The 27,171-nt window shown below is 39.9% G+C and overlaps 1 protein-coding gene across 1 annotated transcript in view; it reads right to left on the reverse strand.

Annotated features, from left to right (window-relative positions):
- Window positions 1-26,672, reverse strand: part of tefu (Serine/threonine-protein kinase tefu) — a 307,455-nt gene extending 280,783 nt beyond the window's left edge. Inside the window, exons 1-5 of the mRNA XM_071688722.1 lie at window positions 26,557-26,672; window positions 19,910-20,134; window positions 17,051-17,140; window positions 14,188-14,310; window positions 9,524-9,653 (exon numbers count right to left, since the gene is read on the reverse strand). Of these exons, the coding sequence (XP_071544823.1) occupies window positions 9,524-9,653; window positions 14,188-14,310; window positions 17,051-17,116 (319 nt within the window). The 5' untranslated portion in view covers window positions 17,117-17,140; window positions 19,910-20,134; window positions 26,557-26,672. The remainder of the gene's footprint in view (window positions 1-9,523; window positions 9,654-14,187; window positions 14,311-17,050; window positions 17,141-19,909; window positions 20,135-26,556) is intronic.
- Between the last annotated feature and the right edge of the window lie 499 nt (window positions 26,673-27,171).

Raw genomic sequence — 27,171 nt, forward strand, 5'->3', positions numbered from 1 at the left:
AGCTTTGAGGTAATGAGACCTGAACATTGAACAGGATATGAGCCATGTATAATATACAACAGACTGGAGAGCTGTTATATACAAGGTGTGATGTATTATCAATGGGCTGAACCAAGGCAACATTTTTTTTCTATTTCAGTGACTGACATAGCAAGGTCAAAACATGCTCCATCATGGCCATCTTGGGTGAAAGAAAAAAGTAAAAGAAAAATTTTCAAAAATTCAGCCATTCTAAGGAAGAAAGAGGCATTATTGCCAATCCTTGAAAGGCCAGTCACCATGGGTCCAAACCTTAAGGCTGTGAACAAAGACAGACAGTTTACAAGATTAATTTTTACTTTGGCATACAGTGGGGGAAAGTTGCAGAGATGATGCCCAGAAAATTAATGAGATGAAAGGCTTTTGACTCTACTCACAGTAACAGAAAGGTGGAGGATAAGCCACCCCAGATGAGTGAGCAGTATTCCTTATCAAGGCAAAAAGAGCTTGTAGATATGAAACTACCACTCTCAAAAAAATAACTACATTACAGTTACACTCCTAGCTTTTGAGGAGACATTCTTATGTTGATTATGCGGCATTTCCAGGAGAGATTGAAGGATTGGTTATGACAAGTATTTACATTATGACAGGGCTGAACTGTGGCATTCAGAAACTTAACAAAGGGAAACAAATAAATCTTAAGAGATTTGAGAGAAAGTACATTTTAGCCCTATCAAATTTAATAAGGTTAATACTTCACTACAAGTGAGTATTTTGAAGGTTTGTTGAATGTGTCTGATGACAGAGTGGCAGATATAGGGTGTTTTGGTCGAGGTGGTGTGCAAAGTGAGAGGGTTAGGGAAAATGATTTGGTAAACAGAGAAGAGGTAGTAAAAGCTTTGCGGAAGATGAAAGCCGGCAAGGCAGCAGGTTTGGATGGTATTGCAGTGGAATTTATTAAAAAAGGGGGTGACTGTATTGTTGACTGGTTGGTAAGGTTATTTAATGTATGTATGACTCATGGTGAGGTGCCTGAGGATTGGCGAAATGCGTGCATAGTGCCATTGTACAAAGGCAAAGGGGATAAGAGTGAGTGCTCAAATTACAGAGGTATAAGTTTGTTGAGTATTCCTGGTAAACTATATGGGAGGGTATTGATTGAGAGGGTGAAGGCATGTACAGAGCATCAGATTGGGGAAGAGCAGTGCGGTTTCAGAAGTGGTAGAGGATGTGTGGATCAGGTGTTTGCATTGAAGAATGTATGTGAGAAATACTTAGAAAAGCAAATGGATTTGTATGTAGCATTTATGGATCTGGAGAAGGCATATGATAGAGTTGATAGAGATGCTCTGTGGAAGGTATTAAGAATATATGGTGTGGGAGGCAAGTTGTTAGAAGCAGTGAAAAGTTTTTATCGAGGATGTAAGGCATGTGTACGTGTAGGAAGAGAGGAAAGTGATTGGTTCTCAGTGAATGTAGGTTTGCGGCAGGGGTGTGTGATGTCTCCATGGTTGTTTAATTTGTTTATGGATGGGGTTGTTAGGGAGGTAAATGCAAGAGTCCTGGAAAGAGGGGCAAGTATGAAGTCTGTTGGGGATGAGAGAGCTTGGGAAGTGAGTCAGTTGTTGTTCGCTGATGATACAGCGCTGGTGGCTGATTCATGTGAGAAACTGCAGAAGCTGGTGACTGAGTTTGGTAAAGTGTGTGGAAGAAGAAAGTTAAGAGTAAATGTGAATAAGAGCAAGGTTATTAGGTACAGTAGGGTTGAGGGTCAAGTCAATTGGGAGGTGAGTTTGAATGGAGAAAAACTGGAGGAAGTGAAGTGTTTTAGATATCTGGGAGTGGATCTGTCAGCGGATGGAACCATGGAAGCGGAAGTGGATCATAGGGTGGGGGAGGGGGCGAAAATTTTGGGAGCCTTGAAAAATGTGTGGAAGTCGAGAACATTATCTCGGAAAGCAAAAATGGGTATGTTTGAAGGAATAGTGGTTCCAACAATGTTGTATGGTTGCGAGGCGTGGGCTATCGATAGAGTTGTGCGCAGGAGGATGGATGTGCTGGAAATGAGATGTTTGAGGACAATGTGTGGTGTGAGGTGGTTTGATCGAGTAAGTAACGTAAGGGTAAGAGAGATGTGTGGAAATAAAAAGAGCGTGGTTGAGAGAGCAGAAGAGGGTGTTTTGAAATGGTTTGGGCACATGGAGAGAATGAGTGAGGAAAGATTGACCAAGAGGATATATGTGTCGGAGGTGGAGGGAACGAGGAGAAGAGGGAGACCAAATTGGAGGTGGAAAGATGGAGTGAAAAAGATTTTGTGTGATCGGGGCCTGAACATGCAGGAGGGTGAAAGGAGGGCAAGGAATAGAGTGAATTGGAGCGATGTGGTATACAGGGGTTGACGTGCTGTCAGTGGATTGAATCAAGGCATGTGAAGCGTCTGGGGTAAACCATGGAAAGCTGTGTAGGTATGTATATTTGCGTGTGTGGACGTGTGTATGTACGTGTGTATGGGGGTTGGGCCATTTCTTTCGTCTGTTTCCTCGCGCTACCTCGCAAACGCGGGAGACAGCGACAAAGTATAAAAAAAAAAAAAAAAAAAAAAAAAAAACTTCACTACAAGATGCCACAGAGCTCTAAAATAAGAGAGGAAATGTGATCAGTACAAGAAAGAGAATGTGTTTTAAAGGGTTGAGGGGAAGAAAAGTGAGCTGAAATATGTAAAGCAGAATTATCAATATACGAGTGAATTGGGTTACAAGTAGAAGAAAGATCATTTGCAGAGAGGAGAGGTAGCAGTTAGACAGAACCCTTAAGAACACCACTGTTGATAGAATAGGAGTGGGAAGCCACTCCTTCGACAATTACTGGAATGGATTGGCTAAAGATAAAATCATGCATTGGAGAATAGAGAGAAACAGAGAAATCAAAGGAGGGGAGTTTAGAAGTCATACCATATAGATATCATAGGAAAGGACAAGCAAGATGAAAATATTGTCTGTGGGACTCTGGTTTTGATCCATCATACATGACAGTTTCCTTGGTAAAGCAGGAAAAAAAACTGCTGTCATTGTGGTTGGTTCAAGTGGAAAACAATGCAGAATTATCTGAGAGGCAAACAAGGCATCCTCATCTTTTGAATGCTAAGAGAGACCTGACTTGGTGGGCAATGTAGCATGCACAACATATGCATCCCACTTCACATGACCAGTTGGCCTCACATTATATCACACCAGCTAATCTCATAATGAAAAAAATGTATGAAATTCATGTGCCCACACTACATCAGAATCATTATATCATATTGAACTATATTATGACATTCCACGGGGATAGGGGAGAAAGAATACTTCCCACGCATTCCCAGCGTGTCGTAGAAGGCAACTAAAGGGGACGGGAGCGGGGGGACAAGAAACCCTCCTCTCATTGTATTTTAACTTTCTAAAAAGGGAAACAGGAGGAGTCATGCGGGGAGTGCTCATCCTCCTCAAAGGATCAGATTGGGGTGTCTAAATGTGTGTGGATGTAACCAAGATGAGAAACAAGGAGAGATAGGTAGTATGTTTGAGGAAAGGAGTCTAAATGTTTTGGCTGAGTAAAACAAACCTCAAGGGTAAAGGGAAAGAGTGGTTTGGGAATGTTTTGGGAGTAAAGTCAGGGGTTGGTGAGAGGACAAGAGCAAAGGAAGGAGTCGCACCACTCATGAAGCAGGAGTTATGGGAGTATGTGATAGAGTGTGAGAAAGTACACTCTAGATTGATATGGGTAAAACTGAAAGTGGATGGAGAGAGATAGGTGATTATTGGTGCCTATGCACCTGAGCATGAGAAGAAAGATCATGAGGCAAGTGTTTTGGGAGCAGCTGAGTGTGTTAGCAGCTTTGATGCACGAGACCGGGTTATAGTGATGGGTGATTTGAATGCAAAGGTGAGTAATGTGGTAGTTGAGGGTATAAATGGTGTACATGGGAAGTTCAGTGATGTAAATGGAAATGGTGAAGAGCTTGTAGATTTGTGTGCTGAAAAAGGACTGGTGATTGGGAATACTTAGTTTAAAAAGAAAGATATACATAAGTATACATATGTAAGTAGGATAGATGGCTAGAGAGCATTACTGGATTACATGTTAATTGATAGGTGCAAAAAAGAGAGACTTGGATGTTAATGTGGTGAGAGGGGCAACTGGAGGAATGTCAGATCATTATCTTATGGAGGCAAAGGTGAAGATTTGTAGAGGTTTTCAGAAAAGAAGTGAGAATGTTAGGGTGAAGAGAGTAATGAGAGAAATGAGCTTGGGAAGGAGACTTGTGTGAGTAAGTACATGGAGAGATTGAGTGCAGAATGAAAAAAGGTGAGAGCAAATGATGTAAGGGGAGTGGGGGAGGAATGGGATGTATTTAGGCAAGCAGTGATGGCTTGCACAAAAGATGCCTGTGGCATGAGAAAGGTGGGAGGAGGGAAGATTAGAAAGGGTAGTGAGTGGTGGGATGAAGAAGTAAGATTGTTAGTGAAAGAGAAGACAAAGGCGTTTGGACGATTTTTACAGGGAAGTAGTGCGAATGACTGGGAGATGTATAGAGGAAAGAGGCAGGAGGTCAAGAGAAAGGTGCAAGAGGTTAAAAACAGGACAAATGAGAGTTGGGGTGAGAGAGTATCATTAAATTCTAGTAAGAATAAAAAGATGTTTTGAAGGAGGTAAATAAACTCCATAAAACAAGAGAACAAATGGGAACATTGGTGAAGGGGGTTAATGGGGAGGTAATAACAAGTAGTGGTGAAGTGAGGAGATGGAGAAAGTATTTTGAAGGTTTGTTGAATGTGTCTGATGACAAAGTGGTAGATATAGGGTGTTTTGGTCAAGGTGGTGTGTAAAGCGAGAGGGTCAGGGAGAATGGTTTGGTAAACAAAGGAGTTAGTGAAAGCTTTGCGGAAGATGAAACCAGCAAGGCGGTGGGTTTGGATGGTACTGCAGTGGAATTTATTAAAAAAGGGGGTGACTGTATTGTTGACTGGTTGGTAAGGATATTTAATGTATGTATGGTTCATGGTGAAGTGCTTGAGGATTGGTGGAATGTATGCATAGTGCCACTGTACAAAGGCAAAGGGGATAAGGGTGAGTGTTCAAATTATACAGGTATAAGTTTGTTGAGTATGCCTGGGAATTATATGGGAGGGTATTGATTGAGAGGGTCAAGGAATGTACAGAGCATCAGATTGGGGAAGAGCAGTGTGGTTTCAGAAGGGGTAGAGGATGTGTGAATCAGGTGTTTGCTTTGAAGAATGTATGTGAGAAATACTTAGAAAAACAGATGGATTTGTATGCAGCATTTATGGATCTGGAGAAGGCATATGATAGAGTTGATAGAGATGCTTTGTGGAAGGTATCAATTCAAAGTACATGGTGTGGGAGGTAAGTTGCTAGAAGCAGTCAAAAGTTTTTATCAAGGATGTAAGGCATGTGTACGAGTAGGAAGAGAGGAAAGTGACTGGTTCCCAGTAAATGTCAGTTTGCAGCTGGGGTGTGTGACGTTTCCATGGTTGTTTAATTTGTTTATGGATGGGGTTGTTAGGGAGAAAATGCAAGTTTTGGAGAGAGGGGTAAGTATGCAATCTATGGTGGATGAGAGGGCTAGGGAAGTGAGTCTGTTATTCGCTGATGATACAGCACTAGTGGCTGATTTGGGTAAGAAACTGCAAAAGTTGGTGACTGAGTTTGGTAAAGTGTGTGAAAGAAGAAAGTTGAAAGTAAATGTGAATAAGAGCAAGGTTATTAGGTTCAGTAAGATTGAGGGACAAGTAAATTGGGGGGTAAGTTTGAATGGAGGAAAACTGGAGGAAGTGAAGTGTTTTAGATATCTGGGAGTGGGTTTGGCAGCAGATGGAACCATGGAAGCGGAAGTGAGTCAGGGTGGGGGAGGAGGCGAAGGTTCTGGGAGCATTGCAGAATGCGTGGAAGGCAAAAACGTCATCTCAGAGCAAAAATGGGTATGATTGAAGGAATGGTGCTTCCTACAATGTTATATGGTTGCGATGCGTGGGATATAGATAGAGTTGTGCGGAGGTGGGTGGATGTGTTGGAAATGAGATGTTTAAGGACAATATGTGGTGTTTGATCGAGTAAGTAATGAAAGGGTAAGAGAGATGTGTGGTAATAAAAAGAGCATGGTTGAGAGAGCAGAAGAGGGTGTATTGAAAAGGTTTGGTCATATGGAGAGAATGAGGGAGGAAAGATTGACAAAGAGGATGTATGTGTCAGAGGTGGAGGGAACGAGGAGAAGTGGGAGACCAAATTGGAGGTGGAAGGATGGAGTGAAAAAGATTTTGAGCGATCGGGGCCTGAACATGCAGGAGGATGAAAGGCTTGCAATGAATAGAGTTAATTCGAATGATGTGGTATACCAGGGTTGATGTGCTGTCAATGGATTGAACCAGGGCATGTGAAGCATCTGGGGTAAACCATGGAAAGTTTTGTGGGGCCTGGATGAGGAAAGGGAGCTGTGGTTTCTGTGCATTATACATGACAGCTAGAGACTGAGTGTGAATGAATGTGACCTTTGTTGTCTTTTCCTAGCGCTACCTCGCATGTGTGTGGGGGGAGGGGGGTGTCATTTCATGTGTGGCAGGGTGGCGACGGGAATGAATAAAGGCAGCAGGTATGTATTATGTACATGTGTATATATGTATATGTCTGTGTATGTATATATATGTATAGGTATGTATATGTGCGTGGGTGGACGTGTATGTATATACATGTGTATGTGGGTGGGTTGGGCCATTCTTTCGTCTGTTTCCTGGCACTACCTTGTTAACGCGGGAGACAGCGACAAAGAATAATAATTAAATAAATCATATCATTTATCATACTTTGTTGCTATCTTCCACGTTAGCGAGGAAGCGCAAGGAAACAGACAAAAGAATGGCCTAACCCACCCACATACACATGCATATACATAAACACCTACACACACACATATACACACCTATTTAATTACTTATCATACTTAGTCGCTGTCTCCTGTGTTAGCGAAGCAGCGCAAGGAAACAGACGAAAGAATGACCCAACCAACCCACATACATATGTATATACATACATGCCCATGTACAGAGCATCAGATTGGGGAAGAGCAGTGTGGTTTCAGAAGTGGTAGAGGATGTGTGGATCAGGTGTTTGCTTTGAAGAATGTATGTGAGAAATACTTAGAAAAGCAAATGGATTTGTATGTAGCATTTATGGATCTGGAGAAGGCATATGATAGAGTTGATAGAGATGCTCTGTGGAAGGTATTAAGAATATATGGTGTGGGAGGCAAGTTGTTAGAAGCAGTGAAAAGTTTTTATCGAGGATGTAAGGCATGTGTACGTGTAGGAAGAGAGGAAAGTGATTGGTTCTCAGTGAATGTAGGTTTGCGGCAGGGGTGTGTGATGTCTCCATGGTTGTTTAATTTGTTTATGGATGGGGTTGTTAGGGAGGTAAATGCAAGAGTCTTGGAAAGAGGGGCAAGTATGAAGTCTGTTGGGGATGAGAGAGCTTGGGAAGTGAGTCAGTTGTTGTTCGCTGATGATACAGCGCTGGTGGCGGATTCATGTGAGAAACTGCAGAAGCTGGTGACGGAGTTTGGTAAAGTGTGTGGAAGAAGAAAGTTAAGAGTAAATGTGAATAAGAGCAAGGTTATTAGGTACAGTAGGGTTGAGGGTCAAGTCAATTGGGAGGTGAGTTTGAATGGTGAAAAACTGGAGGAAGTGAAGTGTTTTAGATATCTGGGAGTGGATCTGTCAGCGGATGGAACCATGGAAGCGGAAGTGGATCATAGGGTGGGGGAGGGGGCGAAAATTTTGGGAGCCTTGAAAAATGTGTGGAAGTCGAGAACATTATCCCGGAAAGCAAAAATGGGTATGTTTGAAGGAATAGTAGTTCCAACAATGTTGTATGGTTGCGAGGCGTGGGCTATGGATAGAGTTGTGCGCAGGAGGATGGATGTGCTGGAAATGAGATGTTTGAGGACAATGTGTGGTGTGAGGTGGTTTGATCGAGTGAGTAACGTAAGGGTAAGAGAGATGTGTGGAAATAAAAAGAGCGTGGTTGAGAGAGCAGAAGAGGGTGTTTTAAAGTGGTTTGGGCACATGGAGAGAATGAGTGAGGAAAGATTGACCAAGAGGATATATGTGTCGGAGGTGGAGGGAACGAGGAGAAGAGGGAGACCAAATTGGAGGTGGAAAGATGGAGTGAAAAAGATTTTGTGTGATCGGGGCCTGAACATGCAGGAGGGTGAAAGGAGGGCAAGGAATAGAGTGAATTGGAGCGATGTGGTATACAGGGGTTGACGTGCTGTCAGTGGATTGAATCAAGGCATGTGAAGCGTCCGGGGTAAACCATGGAAAGCTGTGTAGGTATGTATATTTGTGTGTGTGGACGTGTGTATGTACATGTGTATGGGGGGGGGTTGGGCCATTTCTTTCGTCTGTTTCCTTGCGCTACCTCGCAAACGCGGGAGACAGCGACAATAAAAAAAAAAAAAAAAAAAAAAAACATTTCAATGTATACATACATATACATACACAGACATATACATATATACACATGTACATATTCATACTTGATGCCCTCAGCCATTCCCGTCACCACCCTGCCACACATGAAATGGCACCCCCTTCCCCCCGCACGTGTGCGAGGTAGCGCTAGGAAAAGACAACATAGGTCACATTCGTTCACACTCAGTCTCTAGCTGCCATGTGTAATGCACCAAAACAACAGCTCCCTTTTCACATCTAGGTCCCACAAAACTTCCCATGGTTTACCCCAAACACTTCAATGCCCTGGTTCAATCCATTGACAGCACCTTGACCCCAGTATACCACATCGTTCCAATTCACTCTATTCCTTGCACATCTTTCACCCTCCTGCATGTTCAGGCCCTGATCACTCAAAATCTTTTTCACTCCATCTCTCCACCTCCAATTTGGTCTCCCACTTCTCGTTCCCTCCACCTCTGACGCATATATCTTCTTTGTCAATCTTTCCTCCCTTACTCTCTCCATGTGACCAAATCATTTCAATACACCCTCTTCTGCTCTCTCAATCACGCTCTTTTTATTACCACACATCTCTCTCACCCTTTCATTTCTTACTCGATCAAACCACCTCACATCACATACTGTCCTCAAACATCTCATTTCCAACACATCCACCCTCCTATGCACAACCCTATCTACAGCCCATGCCTCAACCATATAAAACTGTTGGAACCACTATTCCTTCAAACATACTCATTTTTGCTCTCTGAGATAATGTTCTCACCTTCCACACATTCTTCAATGCTCCCATACATATACATATGTTGGTATGTGTATGCATGTATATGTGAGTGTATGGGAATATATGTATATATATGTGTATATGAGTGGATGAGCTGTTCTTCATCTGTTTCCTGGAGCTACCTTGCTGACACAGGAAACAGCGATCATGTATAACAAATAATTATAAAGTACGAAACAATACTAAATCATACAAGAATTCTTATCTGCAAGAGATTGATTATATTACTTACTCAAAGATGCTTTCTTCAGAACTAGCTTGGGTAAGACTGCAGCAAACCGTTTCAAATTTGCTCTATTGGACAATACTGTTTGTGATACTTCTGGCTTCTTTCGCTCTTCTTCTTCCACTCTCCTAGCTTCCTGATATGGAAACACAAAATTCTTACACAATCACAGTAAAGAATAATAAAATGGATGCTCTACAAGGTATCAATCAAATGAAAAAAAATGTCTCCTGCCCTGAAAGTTCTTTCAAATTAACTCCATGTAAATTTTTTATTATAACACTGTGCTAGAGTTTCTCTTTCCATTGGCCTGTTAAGGGTGAGGCACTATAGGTTAAGAAGTGGCAATGAAGTTCACCAGTTATAAAGACTTTTGCTCTAGCCACCCCTATGGTAATGGAGTTCATTAGTTATGAAGACTTTTGCTTTGGCCAACCCCTTGACAGGGTTCTCTGAAGGAACTAGCATCAGAGATACAGATAGGCAGATAGATAACTAAACAAATGGTCACTCTAATTTCCAGCTAATTTAAGAATCTCTCGTTTTGTGTAACCATCATAATCTGTAACATTAGTTTCCACTTATTGTTGCATCTCACTATTCTGCACTCCAGCATACCACACTGCAAAATATTTCATACTAATTCTCTACATACCTATATATGAATGTGGCAGGTGATGAAACCATAGGTCTGAAGTGAATCACTGGGAGAAAGAGGAACAAAGGTCCTAGGTGCATTTAGGAGTATGTGGCAGGAGGGGTCAGTGTTCATGACAAAGAAGGATGTATATGAAAGTATACTACTCTAATATTGTTGTCTGTATGTGTTTTGGGCACTGAATGTATACAAAAGGAGGAGGGTGGATGCGCAGGAAATGAAACATCCAAGGACTACATGCGATGCAAGAAGGTTGATTGTGTAGGGAGTATATGTGAAGGGATACTGCTCTCAATATTGTTGCATAGATGCAAGTTTTGGGCCTTGAATGCTTACAAAATGAATAGGGTTAATGTGCTGGAAATGAAGCACTCAAGAAATAAATGTGGAGTAGGGAGAGTTGATTGAGTAATGAATGACATATTAACAAGGTGTAGTGGTAAAAGCAGCATAACTGAGAAAGCTGACAAATGTGTGCTGGAACACTTCAGGATTAAGGGGAGTGAAGACTGACTGACTTAGATCTGTGTATCAGAAGTAGAGAAAGCAAGGAGGAAGGAAAACCAAGATGATGAAATGACAGAATTGAAAAAGACTGGAGTACTTGGGACTGAACATCCACTCGGGTGAGTGGCATACATGGGACTGAATAAACATGATCAATATTGTAAACAGGTGGTAACATGCAGTCAATGGGCTGGAACAAGGAATATGTAGTGATTAAGCTAAACTATGGAATACTTTGTGAGGTTTGGCTGTGGACTACACAATATACAGCTACAAACAGCTACACTTGACGTGTACAAATGAGCCACTGTTGGCTTGTTCTTCCTATGGCAGAAGCAAAACTATCATTACTTTTCATTCTTGTTTTCTGTTTACTGCATTAACATGGCAGCACCAGGAAAAGCCAAATAAAAATTTTCATTACCTTACAACCATTTTCCAGCTCTCATGTGCAATGCACCCACACCAAAACCCCCTATACACAACCAGACCTCTCCATGGATTCCTCTGGCTGCTTCATATGCCCTGATTCAGTCCACTGGCAGCACAATGCCCCCCTTGTACCATCTACCTCTCTATCTGTAGCTCTGACACCTGTGCCCTACAAAAACTCCCTTAAGGGGGTGGCAACGGCAACAGTCTCCATAACTGGTGAACTCTCCTTGTCACACATAACACTTGTCCACACTAAACTTACACAACTCATTCTACATAACTCTAAATTTTCTTATGGTGAGTGCTGGGCACAAGCCCTGTCTTTTGACAAAATGGTAGGAACAATTAATAAAAGCAATAGATTGGAACATTAAGCAGGATCATTAGGTAGAAGTTGTAAGTAGTTACATTAGCCAGGAGCACTATGTAGTATGTAGGAACATAAGAAAGGAGCTTTATGTAGTAGTAGTGGGTTGGAACATTAGGAAGAAGTAATTGAAAGGAATTACATCGATCTTATTCACTCTGTCCTGTGCACATTTCTCACACTCCTGCATCTTCAGGTCCCTCCATATCCAATTTGGTCTCCCCCTTCTCCTTGTCCCATCCACTTCTGACACATATATCCTCTTTGCCAACCTGTCCTCCCTCATTCTTGTCGTATGTCCAAAATGTTTTGGCAAACCCTCTTAAGCACTTTCAACCAAATTCAAACACTCTTCAGCCCTTTCACCAAATTCTTCTTGTTACCACTCCTCTCTTTTACCGTCATCACTTAACTGATCAAACCATCTCACACCATGTTTAAATTCCAACACATCTACCCTCCTCCACACATTCTCATCCACAGCCTATGCCTCATGTCCATACAACATTGTTTGGGCTACTAAACCTCTAAATATACCCTTTTTCCACACATTCCTCAATGCTCTCAGAACCTTCATCCCCTTACCCACCCTACAACTCACTTCCACTTCCATGGTTCCATTCATTGCCATCTACAAATTTTCCCCACCCAAAATCACACCCCACATCTCTCTTACCCTTTCATTACTTACTCCATCAAACCACCACACACCCTATATTGTCCTTAACATTTCATTTCCAACACATCCACCCTCCTCCGTACAACCCTATCTATAGCCCATGCCTCGCAACCATATAACACTGTTGGAACTACTATTCCCTCAAACATGCCCATTTTTGTTCTACAAGATAACGTTCTCTCCTTACACTCATTCTTCATTCCTCCCAGAACCTTCGCCCCCTCCTCCACCCTGTGGCACTTCCACTTCTATGTTTCCATTCGCTGCTAAGTCCACTCCCAGATATCTAAAACACTTCACTTCCTCCAGTCTTTCTCCACTCAAACTTTCATCCCAATTGTCTCTCAACCCTAGTGAACCTAATAACCTTGCTCTTATTCACATTTACTCTCAAATTTCCTCTTTCACACACATTTCCAAACTCAGTCACCAACCTCTGCAGTTTCTCACTCGAATCAACAACTAGAGCTAGAGCAAACATCAACTGACACTTTCCAGGCCCTCTCGTCCCAACAGACTGCATAATCACCCCTCTCTCTAAAACTCTTGCATTCACCACCCTAACCACCCCATCCATAAACAAATTAAACAACCATGGAGACATCACACACCCCTGCTGCAAACTGACATTCACTGGGAACCAATCACTCTCCTCTCTTCCTACTCGTACACATGCCTTACATCCTTGGTAAAAACCTTTCACTGCTTCAAGCAACTTACCTCCCATACCATATATCTCAAAACCTTCCATAAAGCATCTCTATCAACCCTATCATCTGCCTTCTCCAGATCCATAAATGCTTCATACAAATCCATCTGTTTTTCTAAACATTTCTCACATACATTCTTCAAAGTAAACACCTGATCCACTTCTGAAACCACACTGCTCTTCCCTAATCTGACGCTCTGTACGTGCCTTCTCCCTCTCAATCAATACCCTCCCATATAATTTCCCAGGAATACTCAACAAACTTGTGCCTCTGTAGTCTGAACACTTCATACAAATCCATCTGGTTTTCTAAACATTTCTCACATACATTCTTCAAAGTAAACACCTGATCCACACATCCTCTACCACTTCTGAAACCACACTGCTCTTCCCTAATCTGACGCTCTGTACGTGCCTTCACCCTCTCAATCAATACCCTCCCATATAATTTCCCAGGAATACTCAACAAACTTGTGCCTCTGTAGTCTGAACACTCACCTTTATCCTCTTTGCCTTTGTACAATGGCGTTACACATGCATTCTGCCAATCCTCAGGCACCTCACCATGGTCCATACATACAATGAATATCCTTACCAACCAATCAACAACACAGTCATCCCCTTCTTTAATAAATTCAACCGCAATACCACCCATTCATAACACTGAATCCCCCACGAGCCCTAAGCATAGCCTCCAATGCCACATTACTTACTGTCACGATTAAATCAGCCATTACTAATACCCAGTTACTTACATCAACACTGCTGACCCACTCACTCAGTTGCTCCCAAAACACTTGCTGCTCATGATATTTCCTCTCATTGCCAGGTGTAAAAGCACTGATAATCACTCATCTTTTGCCATCCACTTTCAGTTTTATCCATATCCATCTAAAATTTCCTCCCTTCAACTCTTGTCACACACTCCCACAACAAATAAGCAACCGAAAACCAGAAGAGAGAGAAGAAAAAGTGAGGGGGAGACACACCATCATTCATTCTGAAATGGTAACACTCTAAATATATAATGTAAATAACAGTAAAAAAAAAAGTAACACAAGTCAATTCAACAACATAATGAACTGCACTCAAAAAATCAGAAAAGGATACGCATTTATGGTAGGCAAAAGGAGCTAGAATAAAAAAGTATGCCTGAGTAGAGCATCCATACAGGCTTCTAAGCCTCCTAGATTCCTAAAGAGTCTCCCAAGGCTTGGGAAAATCCAACCTTAGTGAGAAAACATGATATACAAGTATGTGAACAATACATGACATTATCAAAAAGTTTTGTTTTATGGTCTTAAATATCACTAACCTTGAGAAAGAAGCTCTTAGCACTGTAGAAAACCTGGTTCCAATTAAAGCCATCTTGTTTGGTGTTCAAGTATCGAACTAATCTGTCATTGTTTAGCAAGTGCTTCAACTGATCACTTCCTTTCTGATGGATCAAAAATGTAATGAATAACAGTGTACTCAACATCATGCAAATTTTGAAACATGAAAACTAAAACAAAGTGAAGGAAGGTTAAAAGAAAGCTAATAATTGTTTCAAATCATAAGAGGCTGTTTGCAAGTAGGATAAAACACTATAAAGAACAGCATAGCCTATAATATATGCTAATATGGACTTACAAGATTCCACTTGCTACTAGTTGCATCACAAGTTAATTGTTACAACTGTCAATGTTGTATCAGTCATGTTCTAAAAATATCCATCCTTTTCCTGCTTCTGCATGGAGTGCAGCCTTGAAGCTGAAGAAGCCCCATGCAAGGGGTCCTGGGGTTACATAATAATAATAATAATAATAATAATGTGGTAGAGGATGTGTGGATCAGGTGTTTGCTTTGAAGAACGTATGTGAGAAATACTTAGAAAAGCAAATGGATCTGTATGTAGCATTTATGGATCTGGAGAAGGCATATGATAGAGTTGATAGAGATGCTCTGTGGAAGGTATTAAGAAATATGGTATGGGAGGCAAGTTGACAGAAGCAGTGAAAAGTTTTTATCGAGGATGTAAGGCATGTGTACGTGTAGGAAGAGAGGATAGTGATTAGTTCTCAGTGAATGTTGGTTTGCGGCAGGGGTGTGTGATGTCTCCATGGTTGTTTAATTTGTTTATGGATGGGGTTGTTAGGGCAGTGAATGCAAGAGTTTTGGAAAGGGGCAAGCATGCAGTCTGTTGCGGATGAGAGAGCTTGGGAAGTGAGTCAGTTGTTGTTCGCTGATGATACAACGCTGGTGGCTGATTCATGTGAGAAACTGCAGAAGCTGGAGCTGAGTTTGGTAAAGTGTGTGAAAGAAGAAAGCTAAGAGTAAATATGAATAAGAGCAAGGTTCTTAGAAACAGTAGAGATGAGGGACAAGTCAATTGGGAGGTATGTTTGAATGGAGAAAAACTGGAGGAAGTGAAGTGTTTTAGATATCTGGGAGTGGATTTGGCAGTGGATGGAACCATGGAAGCGGAAGTCAATCATACGGTAGGGGAGGGGGCGAAAGTTCTGGGAGCGTTGAAGAATGTGTGGAGGTCGAGAGCATTATCTCAGAAACCAAAAATGGGTATGTTTGAGGGAATAGTGGTTCCAACAATGTTGTATGGTTGCGAGGTGTGGGCTATAGATAGAGTTGTGCAGAGGAGGGTGGATGTGCTGGAAATGAGATGTTTGAGGACAATATGTGGTGTGGGGTGGTTTGATCGAGTGAGTAATAATATGGTAAGAGAGATGTGTGGTAATAAAAAAGAGTATGGTTGAGAGAGCAAAAGAGGGTGTTTTGAAATGGTTTGGTCACATGGAGAAAATGAGTAAGGAAAGATTGACAAAGAGGATATATGTGTCAGAGGTGTAGGGAACGAGAAGTGGGAGACCAAATTGGAGGTGGGAAGATGGAGTGAAAAAAATTTTGAGTGATTGGGGCCTGAACATGGAGGAGGGTGAAAGGCGTGCAAGGAATAGAGTGAATTGGAACGATGTGGTATACCAGGGTCGACATGCTGTCAATGGATTGAACCAGGGCATGTGAAGCGTCTGGGGTAAACCATGGAAAGTTCTGTGGGGCCTGGATGTGGAAAGGGAGCTGTGGTTTCGGTGCATTATACATGACAGCTAGAGACTGAATGTGAACGAATGTGGCCTCTGTTGTCTTTTCATAGTGCTACCTCATGCACATGTGGGGGAAGATGATTTCATTTCATGTGTGGCAGGGTGGCAACGGGAATGAATAAGGGCAGACAGTATGAATTCTTGTCACACAAACACCCACAAAAAAGTAACTTGTTTAATGTGAAGTCAGCCTCCCCTGATGGTCACACCCATTTCTTAATAGGAAGTATTCTACCACCACCATTCTGTCTCACACAATTTGAAATGCCTATCCTTACTGTTGATGTGGTAAATAATGGAATTTTGATAGTAGGTGGGATATATATAAAATGGCATTTTGCTATGGCATCAATAATATGCATGATAAGCATAAAGGTATCTAAACCTATGATATTATACTTCAAAATTAAAAGAAATTATTCTTTCATGCATTAAAATCAAAAGTAAACATTTCAAATTTTTGCAGGTTTGTCAAGTTAAAGCATGGTGCAGTTAATCAGTACAATATACACCATTTACTGGGTGTCATAAGTATATATTGTCCCACATCAAAGCACTGCAACTTAAGGCCCTGGTATCATGGAAAATAAAAATAGCTATCCCTGGGGATAGGGGAGAAAGAATACTTCCCACGTATTCCTGCGTGTCGTAGAAGGCGACTAAAAGGGAAGGGAGCGGGGGGGGGGCTGGAAATCCTCCCCTCTCTGTTTTTTTAATTTTCCAAAAGAAGGGAGAGAAGGGGGCCAGGTGAGGATATTCCCTCAAAGGTCCAGTCCTCTGTTCTTAACACAACCTCACTTATGCGGGAGATGGCGAATAGTATGAAAGAAAGAAAGAAAATCATGCTAATGATTAAATGTGACATACTACTCAAACACAATGTGGAAGTAGCCTGAAATGAGAATTATCTTTAAGTGATAGAAAGCACTTGATGATGGAGATTCTGCTATCTGAAACCATAAACTTACATGAGCAAACTCAAAATGAGAGAATGCATCAAGGAATGTCAACAATACTTTAACAAACTGCTACAATGTACAAAGGAGTGTTGCAAGCTGAAAGTCCTTCTAATCTCACCTTTCTGTCAGTAACCCTGTCAGAATCCAACTGAAGGCAGCACTGTTTCAAATCATCAAGAGCCATTTTTTGATGATTTAAGAAGTCAAACTGAAATGATAATAAATAATTTACTCATCTAGAACACAAAATCTAGCATACACAAAAATTTCCTTATTTGATGCGTTTACTCAAGCGATATAAAGATACATTATATTCTAATGACAAAGGAAATTCATATGCTTGTCAAAAAAACTGCTGAATAATGAAGCTAGTCTTACTAATCTGAGACTGCATCTTCAACTTAACTGTTGCACTGAGCTAATTCTAATAATAACAAATATTCTACTTAGACAAGAAATGGATGTTTGCTATCCTGGACAGAACAAGATCTTAGGTACAGAGTTCTAGGTAGATCAGAGAGGTCCATACAGATTTATGAAAATCCTTCTTTGGATGGGAGATCTGGAGCATAAATAAGAAAACCTTGACATAATAAAGAGCTTCTGTGGAGTGTAGGGAGAACTTGATCAAGGTAGGGCGAATCCAGGCAGCAAAGGATAAGGCTAGGCAAGATATAAAAATCTTGGGCAAAAGATGGAAACTTATGAAGAGAGGGATTCTAGCTGCATGAAAAACACCTTTCATATGGTAGAAAAATCTTACAAGATACAAGGACCCTGGGTCAAGAAAGGAAATCCTGGGCATGAATTTATACTAATTTTTTTTTTTTACAATTCTTCATGTTGAGAATTATCTAAACTTACACTACACAAAATAGTGATGACAATCAATACTTTTTCTTTAAAGAAAACATTATCTTTGAAATGAAAACATCTGTAAACCCAACAAAATGGAGTAGGATATGAATACCATGCAAATTGTGGGGCTAAGGATGTAGAAAAATAAAATATCTATGAAAAACAACAAAACTTAACTTAATCAGCTATTACTCAGGATGTAGCGCCCTCTTGGGGTTAGATTTTTCTAATGACTCACATTGATGAATATCATATCAAACATTGTTTCACTAAGGATAAACTTAAACATGCGCACCTTAAATATGAATCAACCTTTCAATTAATTTAGGCTACGTGAAGTCAAAGTTATTAAGTCTTTTGTATTTTTTTTTTTCAATTTTCCAAAAGAAGGAACAGAGAAGGGGGGCCAGGTGAGGATATTCCCTCAAAGGCCCAGTCCTCTGTTCTTAATGCTACCTCGCTAATGCGGGAAATGGCGAATAGTATGAGAGAAAGTATGAAAAAGTATTGTTTTCACTTTTATTTGGTCACCTAATCTAACCATTTGTAACTAAAAAATGTGCTCATTACTTAAATGCTCCTGTCAACATTCATTCTACTAGCTGCAAAAAAAATGTCTTATTTAATTTTCCTCAAAATACAATAAAAGGTATGCCAATAAAATACACTATTACCAATATCTGGCAATATCATTATAATTCTTATACTTTTATCATTAATTACTGGTGGTAGCTTCCCTGCAGCCAGGCTGCAAACATCCAATTTTTTCACAGTTCATGGCATACAAGGCTTATACAGTAAATATTCTTAAATCAGCAACCTCTATCTCAAGGCAAAGTATACAGCCATTATATTAGCGCCTTTACTGCAAACCTAACCATTGTTACCAGATGCTAGAGATATCGAAAAGGTCTGAATAAGATCTGCAACCTCACACTATGCATGATTTATGAAGTCATAGTACTCTTATAAGGTAATAGATATTAGTGATGAAAACTCTTGGTAACCCTACCTCTTTGTTACAAAAGCATTTCCAAGAATACCATACATCTCACTACATATACCTGACAGTATTCCTGGACTACCTCATACAAATGACCGATGAGAAGTATAAGTTAGTCTCAAACACCTAGTGGCAAAGCAGCACAAGTTTTTAATGACTGGATTGATAGAGATGCTCTGTGAAAGGGAAGAATATATAGTGTGGGAGGGAAGTTTCCAGAAGCAGTGAGGAATCTCTAGCCAGTCATGCTTGTATGAAAGTTGAGAGAGAAGAGGGTGAGTGGATCCACATGGGTCTGTGTCAAGTGTGTGAGGTCACCATGGCTGTTTAATTTGTTTATAAATGGGGAGGTGAGGGAAGTAATTAAGAAGGTTTTGAAAGGATAGGTAGGTTTGTATTCTCTTGGGAGAGGGGAAGCTCGGAGGCAAGTCAGTGATGATGGTGGCAAAATAGATTAAGAAACTTTAGGAACTTGTGTCTATGCTTGGGAGAGTGTGTGTGAAAGGAGTTGAGAGCTATTGAAACAGAAGCAAGGGGATAAATCTCCATATAGGTACAGCCGTAAGTGCTGTGTGCTCCAGCACCTTGAGAATCCAGGTCAGATTTAATACCTTTTTTGTTGTTTTTCTATGTGTTATCCCTTCATCTTTCAAAGCTTAAAATGAATTTTATACTGCAGTACTGAAAAGTGTGATAAACTTATATGTAAAAAGAAAGGAAAAATGCTTTTTGAGGTCATTTGAGTTGAAGGAGCATGGTATGAATTGAAGAAATGTGGCAGGAAACCTACAAAAGCTTAAAGAATTCAATTATTGGTCCTAAGGTCAACAGACTTGAGCCCTATAGGTCAAGTAGTATACAAAGTCTTTTCTTATCAATATAGATTTTCTTTTGTCAATCACAGTAACTTTGCAGTGTTCTGCATGTACCATGAAATTTTTCTGCCAATTTTCCCATAAATATGCTGCTTCTAATCTGTAGGTTGTGTCAAAATGGATGGATCCTACTGGAAAAGCAAACGACATTTATCGATAAAAAAGAAAAAATCTAACCTACAGGGTACATGTCCAAAATAATCTTGAAATCTGTTTTTTTAGTACATTCAGGTAAACCAACCTTTTCAAATAGTGCTGCGAGGTGTCAAGCCCCTGAAGTGTATGCTTTTGTTGCCAATAACAACAAACTCTTTTAAGGCTTTGAATGATGTCGTGAACAATAAACTTGAGGCAGATTGTCAATAATTCTATCATCCAAGGTCACCGGAGGGGTTCTATGCCAAGTACCCTTCAGGCCATAAATGATTTTGCTTTTCTTGTACAAAGATAAATGATGTAGCCAATACTGTAAAGAAAGCCTGAGTTAGTACAGCAATAACATACTTTTTATTTGTCATGTAGGAACAAACAATATACTCACAGGAAGGTCAAGGAAGCTCTTGGAGAAATACTGCCAGCTTATTCATTGTTTAAGAGACTAAACAATACAGGTACACCACCGAATTTCCAGCAACGGATAGTTTAGCACCTCTTTTAGTCCGGACAAAATTATGTGAGGGAACTTGAAATTACCACAGCCACCAGACTAGTTTACTGGGTGGCCACAGATGGCGTTGTGTGTAGGGTGCACTAATTTACATTCTTTACACCGCACTTGTTGGTGGCGATACCACAATTCTGTGAGATTCTAGGCTTATTTTGCTTAAATATAACCGAAGCTATGGCTTCTAAGACATATGAGAGTGTAGTTGTGGTGTCAAATGTAAACACCAGTCCACATCGATCCAAGATAAAGTAGAGCTGTTGAAGAAAATGGACAGTGGTTTTTCAGTGCATAAGCTGCATGACAGCTACAGAATTGGTTCATCAGCTGTTTATAATATAAAGAAGCAGAGGGATAAAATATTGAAATTCTATGCAGGCAGCGATTCCAAGAAGCAAAAGATGATTAAAAAAACTATGAAAGATGGCAAGAGTACTGAGCATGATCGAGTGATGATGGAATGGTTTCGACAGCGTCGGAGTGATGGAGTGGACTTGTTAGGTAGCATGATAATGGACCAGGGTAAGTTGTTCCATAAAGAACTTAAATCACAACATGAGCGTGACTATAGTGAAGGATGGCTTCAAAGATTCAAGAAGTGTCGTGGAATTTCCATGAATACAGTGTGTGGAGAAAAGCAGTCTACAAACCACGAAGGAGCTGCTGAGTATGTGGACGAATTTGCGAAACTCGTAGCTGACGAGCATTTCCGTCCTGAGCAGGTGTAAAATGCAGACAAAACTGCATTATTCTGGTGATGCACACCTAGGAAAACACTAACAACAGAAGATCAAGAAGACCCCACAGGATTCAAACAATCTAAAGACAGACTTACCATCTTAGGGTGCACAAATATTTAATATTTGTTTAATCTAAATTTCTAGCAGTCCATGGTGTACTTTAGAAACATGGGCAATGTATAATTAGTGGGATAGAGGTGTGTTGATGAATTATTATTACGTGACTACGGTTGGTTCGGCAAAATGGTTAATCCGGCAAGGCTTTGGAACCTAGAGTGCCAGGAAATCGGTGGTATACCTGTGGTATTATAATTTCATGAGCACTAGCAGGAATCAACACCAGGAACACCTCAGTAAGGGATTCAATTTTAATAATATTTCAATGAATATCTGTTTCCATGAGAAAGACGAGTATGCAAACTTATCAAAGCATCTTTACATGCAGAATGACATGTTTATGAAGGGTGGCCTACACCTGAACAAACTATGTGTTGCACGTTTTGACAGCCTCCTCAGTAAGCCTACACTTATGTTTTGGTAAAAAATTGAAGTTCATGTGGGGCAGGCCTGTTTCCCTTTGTAAGTTACTCTCACTAAACATCAAAGTCATATAACTGACTACTCTTGTTTATAAACACATTACATGAAATATATACCTGAAGTTAAAGACAACTGCATTGCACGAAATCAATAATATGATTGATATCTCCAATCTTCATCACATATTGAGAAGATTTTAAGATCCTTTCCACGGCACACTATTTGACTAGAGTTCACCAGTTATGGAAACACTTTTGCTTTGTGGGAGTTCTCGAAGGAAAAGGCATCGTATTTTTTTGTTTCTTTGTTGAAGGCTCCAGACATGGACAGAAGTCCACATCAAGGCCAGGCCTTAACTGAAATATAGAATAACAAAAGGGAAAAAGGAAATGAAAAAAAATCTTTTAAAATGTGCCAGATCATAGTTATTGGGAAACAAATAAGAAGGTAGACAGTTCCAAAGCATCAAAGTGTAAGGAAAGAAGCAGTTATCAAAACAGCCCACCTATGAGTTGCCAATGGCCACACAGTAATCATGAGATGCAGCAGCTTGTCAAGTATTGCATGGTCTAGTTAGCAGTGGAAACACACAAGCAGCCACCTCTTAGGAGCTAACACCAAAATAATACCTACTGGAGAGGGAAAGTGAACCAACAATGCAGTGTGAGGCAAGAGGATCAAGTCTGATAGTTAGCCTGGGACAGTTTATAAGTTGAACTGCTTTCAACTCTGTCAAGTAAGGATCCAGAGCAAGAACCATCCCAGATGTGACAGCAGTACTTGTATTAAGATGAATCAATCCTTTGTGTAAACAGAGCAACTGTTCAGAAAAAAAGTTTTGACATCTCAACAGGACACCCAGTTTTTTTGACAGGCAGACTTAGTTATACCCATTATGTGGGATTTCCAAGAAAGAGTGGATATTAGAGTAATACCAAATATGTTCATCAAGTCGAGACAAAATTACAGAATCATCAAAGGAAAGACTAGAGTTGCGAGGTGTTTTTGGTAGAGAAATGGGTAGATACTAGGTCTTGAAGGTAATAGCCTTAACCAGATCTCATCTACTCTACTCAGATATCCTCCCAAAGTTTCCTGAGGTAACTTTGTCAAGACAAGATGCAGATCGAGTGACAGAAGAAAGGGCAGAATTGAAGGATAAGGATGAATGCAGTGTTGAGTCATCAGCATATGACTGCATGTGAAACTATCTGTGGAGAGAAAATCATAAAAAAAAAAAAAAATAAGTGTAGGGGACAGGACACAACCTTGACGGACACTGCTATTGATGGAGAATTAGGGGGAACGCTGATCCATCAACAACCACAGAGATAAATCAGCCAGAGAAGAAGCATGGTATGAAGGGGCAAAGTGAGGCAGGGAAGCCAAAAGAGGAGAGCTTAGAGATGAGACCTCAATACCACACACTGTCAAAAGCTTTGGATATGTCAAGAGCAACTACACATGACTCCCCAAAATCTTTCATAGATGATGACCAGATATTAGTAAGAATATCATCGATGGATCTCATTTTACAGAAGACAAACTGATGATCAGAGATAAGGCTGATTTCCAAGGTGTCTAAGGATATGGGAGCTGAGGAAGGATTCAAAGACTTCGGAAATGGAAGATGTCAAAGCAATAGGACAATAGTCAGAAGGGTCAGAACTCTTGCCCTTCTTAGGGATGGGATGTATCAATGCATGCTTCCAAGGAGAAGGAAAAGTTTTGACTTTTAAACAAAAATGGAACAGACAAGCAAGTACAGGTGCAAGTTCAAAGGTGCACTCTTTCAGTACCATAAATCATTACTCAGTAATATACTTTATTGCCTAGAGCCATACTTTTAAACAGAGTGGCTTACCTAGCACATACTCTATCTCAGACTGAATATTTGGAAGTAACCTACAAGCTACATAACTTCCTTTTGATCCAATCTCATGGTGTATTTTCATCTCCATGGTTAAGGACCAGGCTAGGTGAGTGGATCTTGTTTTTTCAGGGAGACATGTTACATTTTGATCCAAGGTTGTCTTTATTTTCCTTTTCTTCACATTTATCACATAAATGGTTGTAAATGTATACACAAACAGAATCACATGGTATTAAAAAAAGCATTCACATAAATTGCTTCTATCCCTATTTCTGCCCTTCCAGATCTCATATTCAATGTCTCATTATAACCATGTGGTTTGCTACAATGGCTGAGTCAAGATTCAAGAACCCATGATGGGGCAGTGGTCTCTTAACTAAAAGTCTTAATACTGGAGAGAGCTTAAAGATATGTCAGCAGATTATAATTCTTTCAGTGAGAACTTTGTTTCACAGGAGACCTGCAGCACATGGAATGAGTATTGTGAACATCCTCTCATTACGTAAACCTTTAGATTTCTCTTCCATTTGTTATCTTTCACTCTTCCTTTACCCTTTTCACTATCAAGTCTGGTCTACAGACACTATGAATCTTATCAATTCGTCCTACATGCATTCTTCACTCACACCAACTGTCTAACCTTTCAGCAAATATTACCATGATTATGTTTCTGCCCATGTCATATCCAATATACAAAATAATTGGTTGCCTTTGCAGGGACATATTAGTGTGGATGCAAATACATACAGTAACCAAACTTCCTGGCATGCAAACGTCATCATGAAACCATGACAATTACATTTCCTTGCAAAAACAAAAAATAAACTAAATTTTGGCTATATAGGGAATAATGAGAGAGATCATAAGTTCAGAAGATTAAGATGTCTCTCTAATTCTCCTTACACTTTCCTGATCTTCATACCCCTACCTATCACTCACCTACATCTTTATAACTAATCAGCTCTCTTTTAATCATTTCTAATCTATAAACTAGGAGCCCATTGATATGCTTTTCTTCATTTACTTCTGGGGTGCCCTTACATGTTAAACTTCAGTTCTGGAACATATCAAAACACCTTAAGAACATATTAATCATACTTTGCATTAATAATCTTGTATGGGGGGGAGATTATAAGAATGGTAGAGGAAGATTTCAATCATCATATTTCAGTTTAGTAATATTACGTAAAGTCAGGTGAAGGAAGAGCTATGGAGGTTAGGGAAACTGAGTTACTATAAAACTGGTTAAAACTTCTAAAATCAACAGAGCCTATAAAATTCTCACCCAACATCCCTAACAGTTGCAGGTTATCTTAATTATCAAAACCAAAGTCAAAATATACCACCATTTATGTCATCTATACTCCACCACTGACCCAAAGTTAAAGAATGTACTGTATATGAAAAGTGGTTAGATTCACAGAAGTAGACAATTTTGTGAATAGCTACAGAAATGTGGCACTAAAGAACGCATATATACTACTATATCTCTACTGAAAATTATGCTAGATCCCAGCTGCTAGAAGTTTGGTGTAGTTTTACTAGGGTCTACTGATTTGTACAAGCATTTCACCTTTTATATCATTTAAACAATACATTTCCTGATCTTCATAGCCCTACCCACTCAAGTGACAAACACAACTAATAACCTATTAACTGCTTAAGTCTTACTATATTCTCCACACAATATACACTCACTGCCAAACAATTTTGAGTATACTCCAATATTACTTCTGATTAGCCCCTTTACACCTTCAATCTACTACTTTATCAAATATTATGGGGTGAATAACAATATGAGTAAAGTTCCAGTTTATGGGTAACACATTACTTAAGGTATGGGTTTGGGTTAAATGCATATCAATGGACTCATACTTAGAATGAGTGTTTTATCCTAGGCTCCACAGCATGATGAGTTACGATCTGGTAAAATGAGATGCAAAAGTACATAGAATATAAGTAAATACCAAGAAAACCTAGAAAAAAATCGTACATCCACCTGTCTGCGATAGAAATAAAGGTCAGAATCGTTCAAGATATATAAATAAGCATACAAAAAACAATTTAAACCAAACCAGAATTTGCTGGATGTCTGAGCCGGTAAAAACACCTGAAACCTCAGTAAGCCTCACTCAGGGGCCAATATTTACTTTAATATCCAGTATTTTAGTTGATATATACCAAATACAACGATCTTCCTACTTTCATAATAGTTACATGCGGCAGGGGGAAATTAAACAGTTAAACTTCCACACAACTTATTATAAACATAACACAAATTTCCTCATAATCATACCATACGGTACAATTAAGTTGCTGGGGAAAGCATCCTTATGTTTCTATAAGTCCTGTTGACTTTCACGTCTTTCCCTCATCTTTAACATCACATTTTCCCTGATCACCAACATCCCTCCCCACTATCTGCTCACTGAGCTATAAAACGCAATGATTCAAATCACATTCCCCTGGTCTACTGCAGGCCTAACAAGTATAAATGGTTTGTTGTTATACATTTACTTCACATCCAAATTATATTTGTGTTGCACATACACGTTTTAGTATAACACCAACCTATATTGGAAGCCATCATAAAATTCAAAATGTGTTCTTCAAATAGCCACTTGACTTTCAGCAAGTTTTCCAGTTGTCAGGTCTGTCAGCTTGTAAATATGCACTCATTAGCCAAACATTTACCTAGGTATATATTAATCACCAATAATATCAAATTATCCACATCATTTCTCAATTCTTTCTTGATAGATAAGGCAGCGAAAAGTACAATACTGATATACCCATCAACGAAGTTATCCCTGCCACTTGAACCAGTTCTAATTATAAGTGGAAAGGTAACCAATAATTCTTCGATGTCAAAACTAGCAAAGTGTACTGCTAACAACTACCTTTTGTAATGAGGTGTACCAAAATACCAATATGTCCTTTAACTACATTACTTTCACCCGGGGCAAGAACAAACATACATAAACCACGCGCCATTTATTAACCATATATTGTCATTTAATTCCATCGATGAACTAAGACGCCCAAATCTGGCTATTAACAATATCACATACCTTTGTCTTTGACAAATAAGTAGAAGTTATTCATTTCTCTACTCTCTTCACATCACTCGGGCGGGAACTCCTCACCAAGCGGTGTGCTGGTGTCCACACACACACACACACACCACACACCGTTCATGGCTCCATTCCACATGGTTATTTGACTTAAGTTACCAATGGACTTCTTTTTTTTTTTTATCCTCTGCTTCTTCGAGTACTTGGAAATCTCAAATGAAATAGTCTAAAGGGTTATTCTTTGTGAATATGGGTGTTGCTACATGGCAATCAATCTATGAGAGAAATGGTCTTAGCTGAATCTTAAATTTTACGCCACACTGAACCTGGTTCTAAATGTCCTTAGAAGACCATGAAAGATTTGGAAATAAAAACTTCTAAAACTATTTTCTGCCGTGAACCAGATACGATATCCAGTTTCAAATATTCGTTTATAAGGGTCAGGAATATCAGTTCTCTTAACGTATGGCAAAATTTCTTTTGGAGTGACCTCTGCTTTGGTATGCTTTGGTGGTCATAGCGCCTGGGGTATTGTGTTAAATAGATGAGTTAAAAAGAATGTTGCACATGATTAAGATGAAAGCCAATGGTCACGGTGACCTCAGACGATAA

The sequence above is a fragment of the Panulirus ornatus genome, chromosome 3, assembly GCF_036320965.1.
Source record: "Panulirus ornatus isolate Po-2019 chromosome 3, ASM3632096v1, whole genome shotgun sequence".
Classification (NCBI taxonomy): Eukaryota; Metazoa; Arthropoda; class Malacostraca; order Decapoda; family Palinuridae; genus Panulirus; species Panulirus ornatus.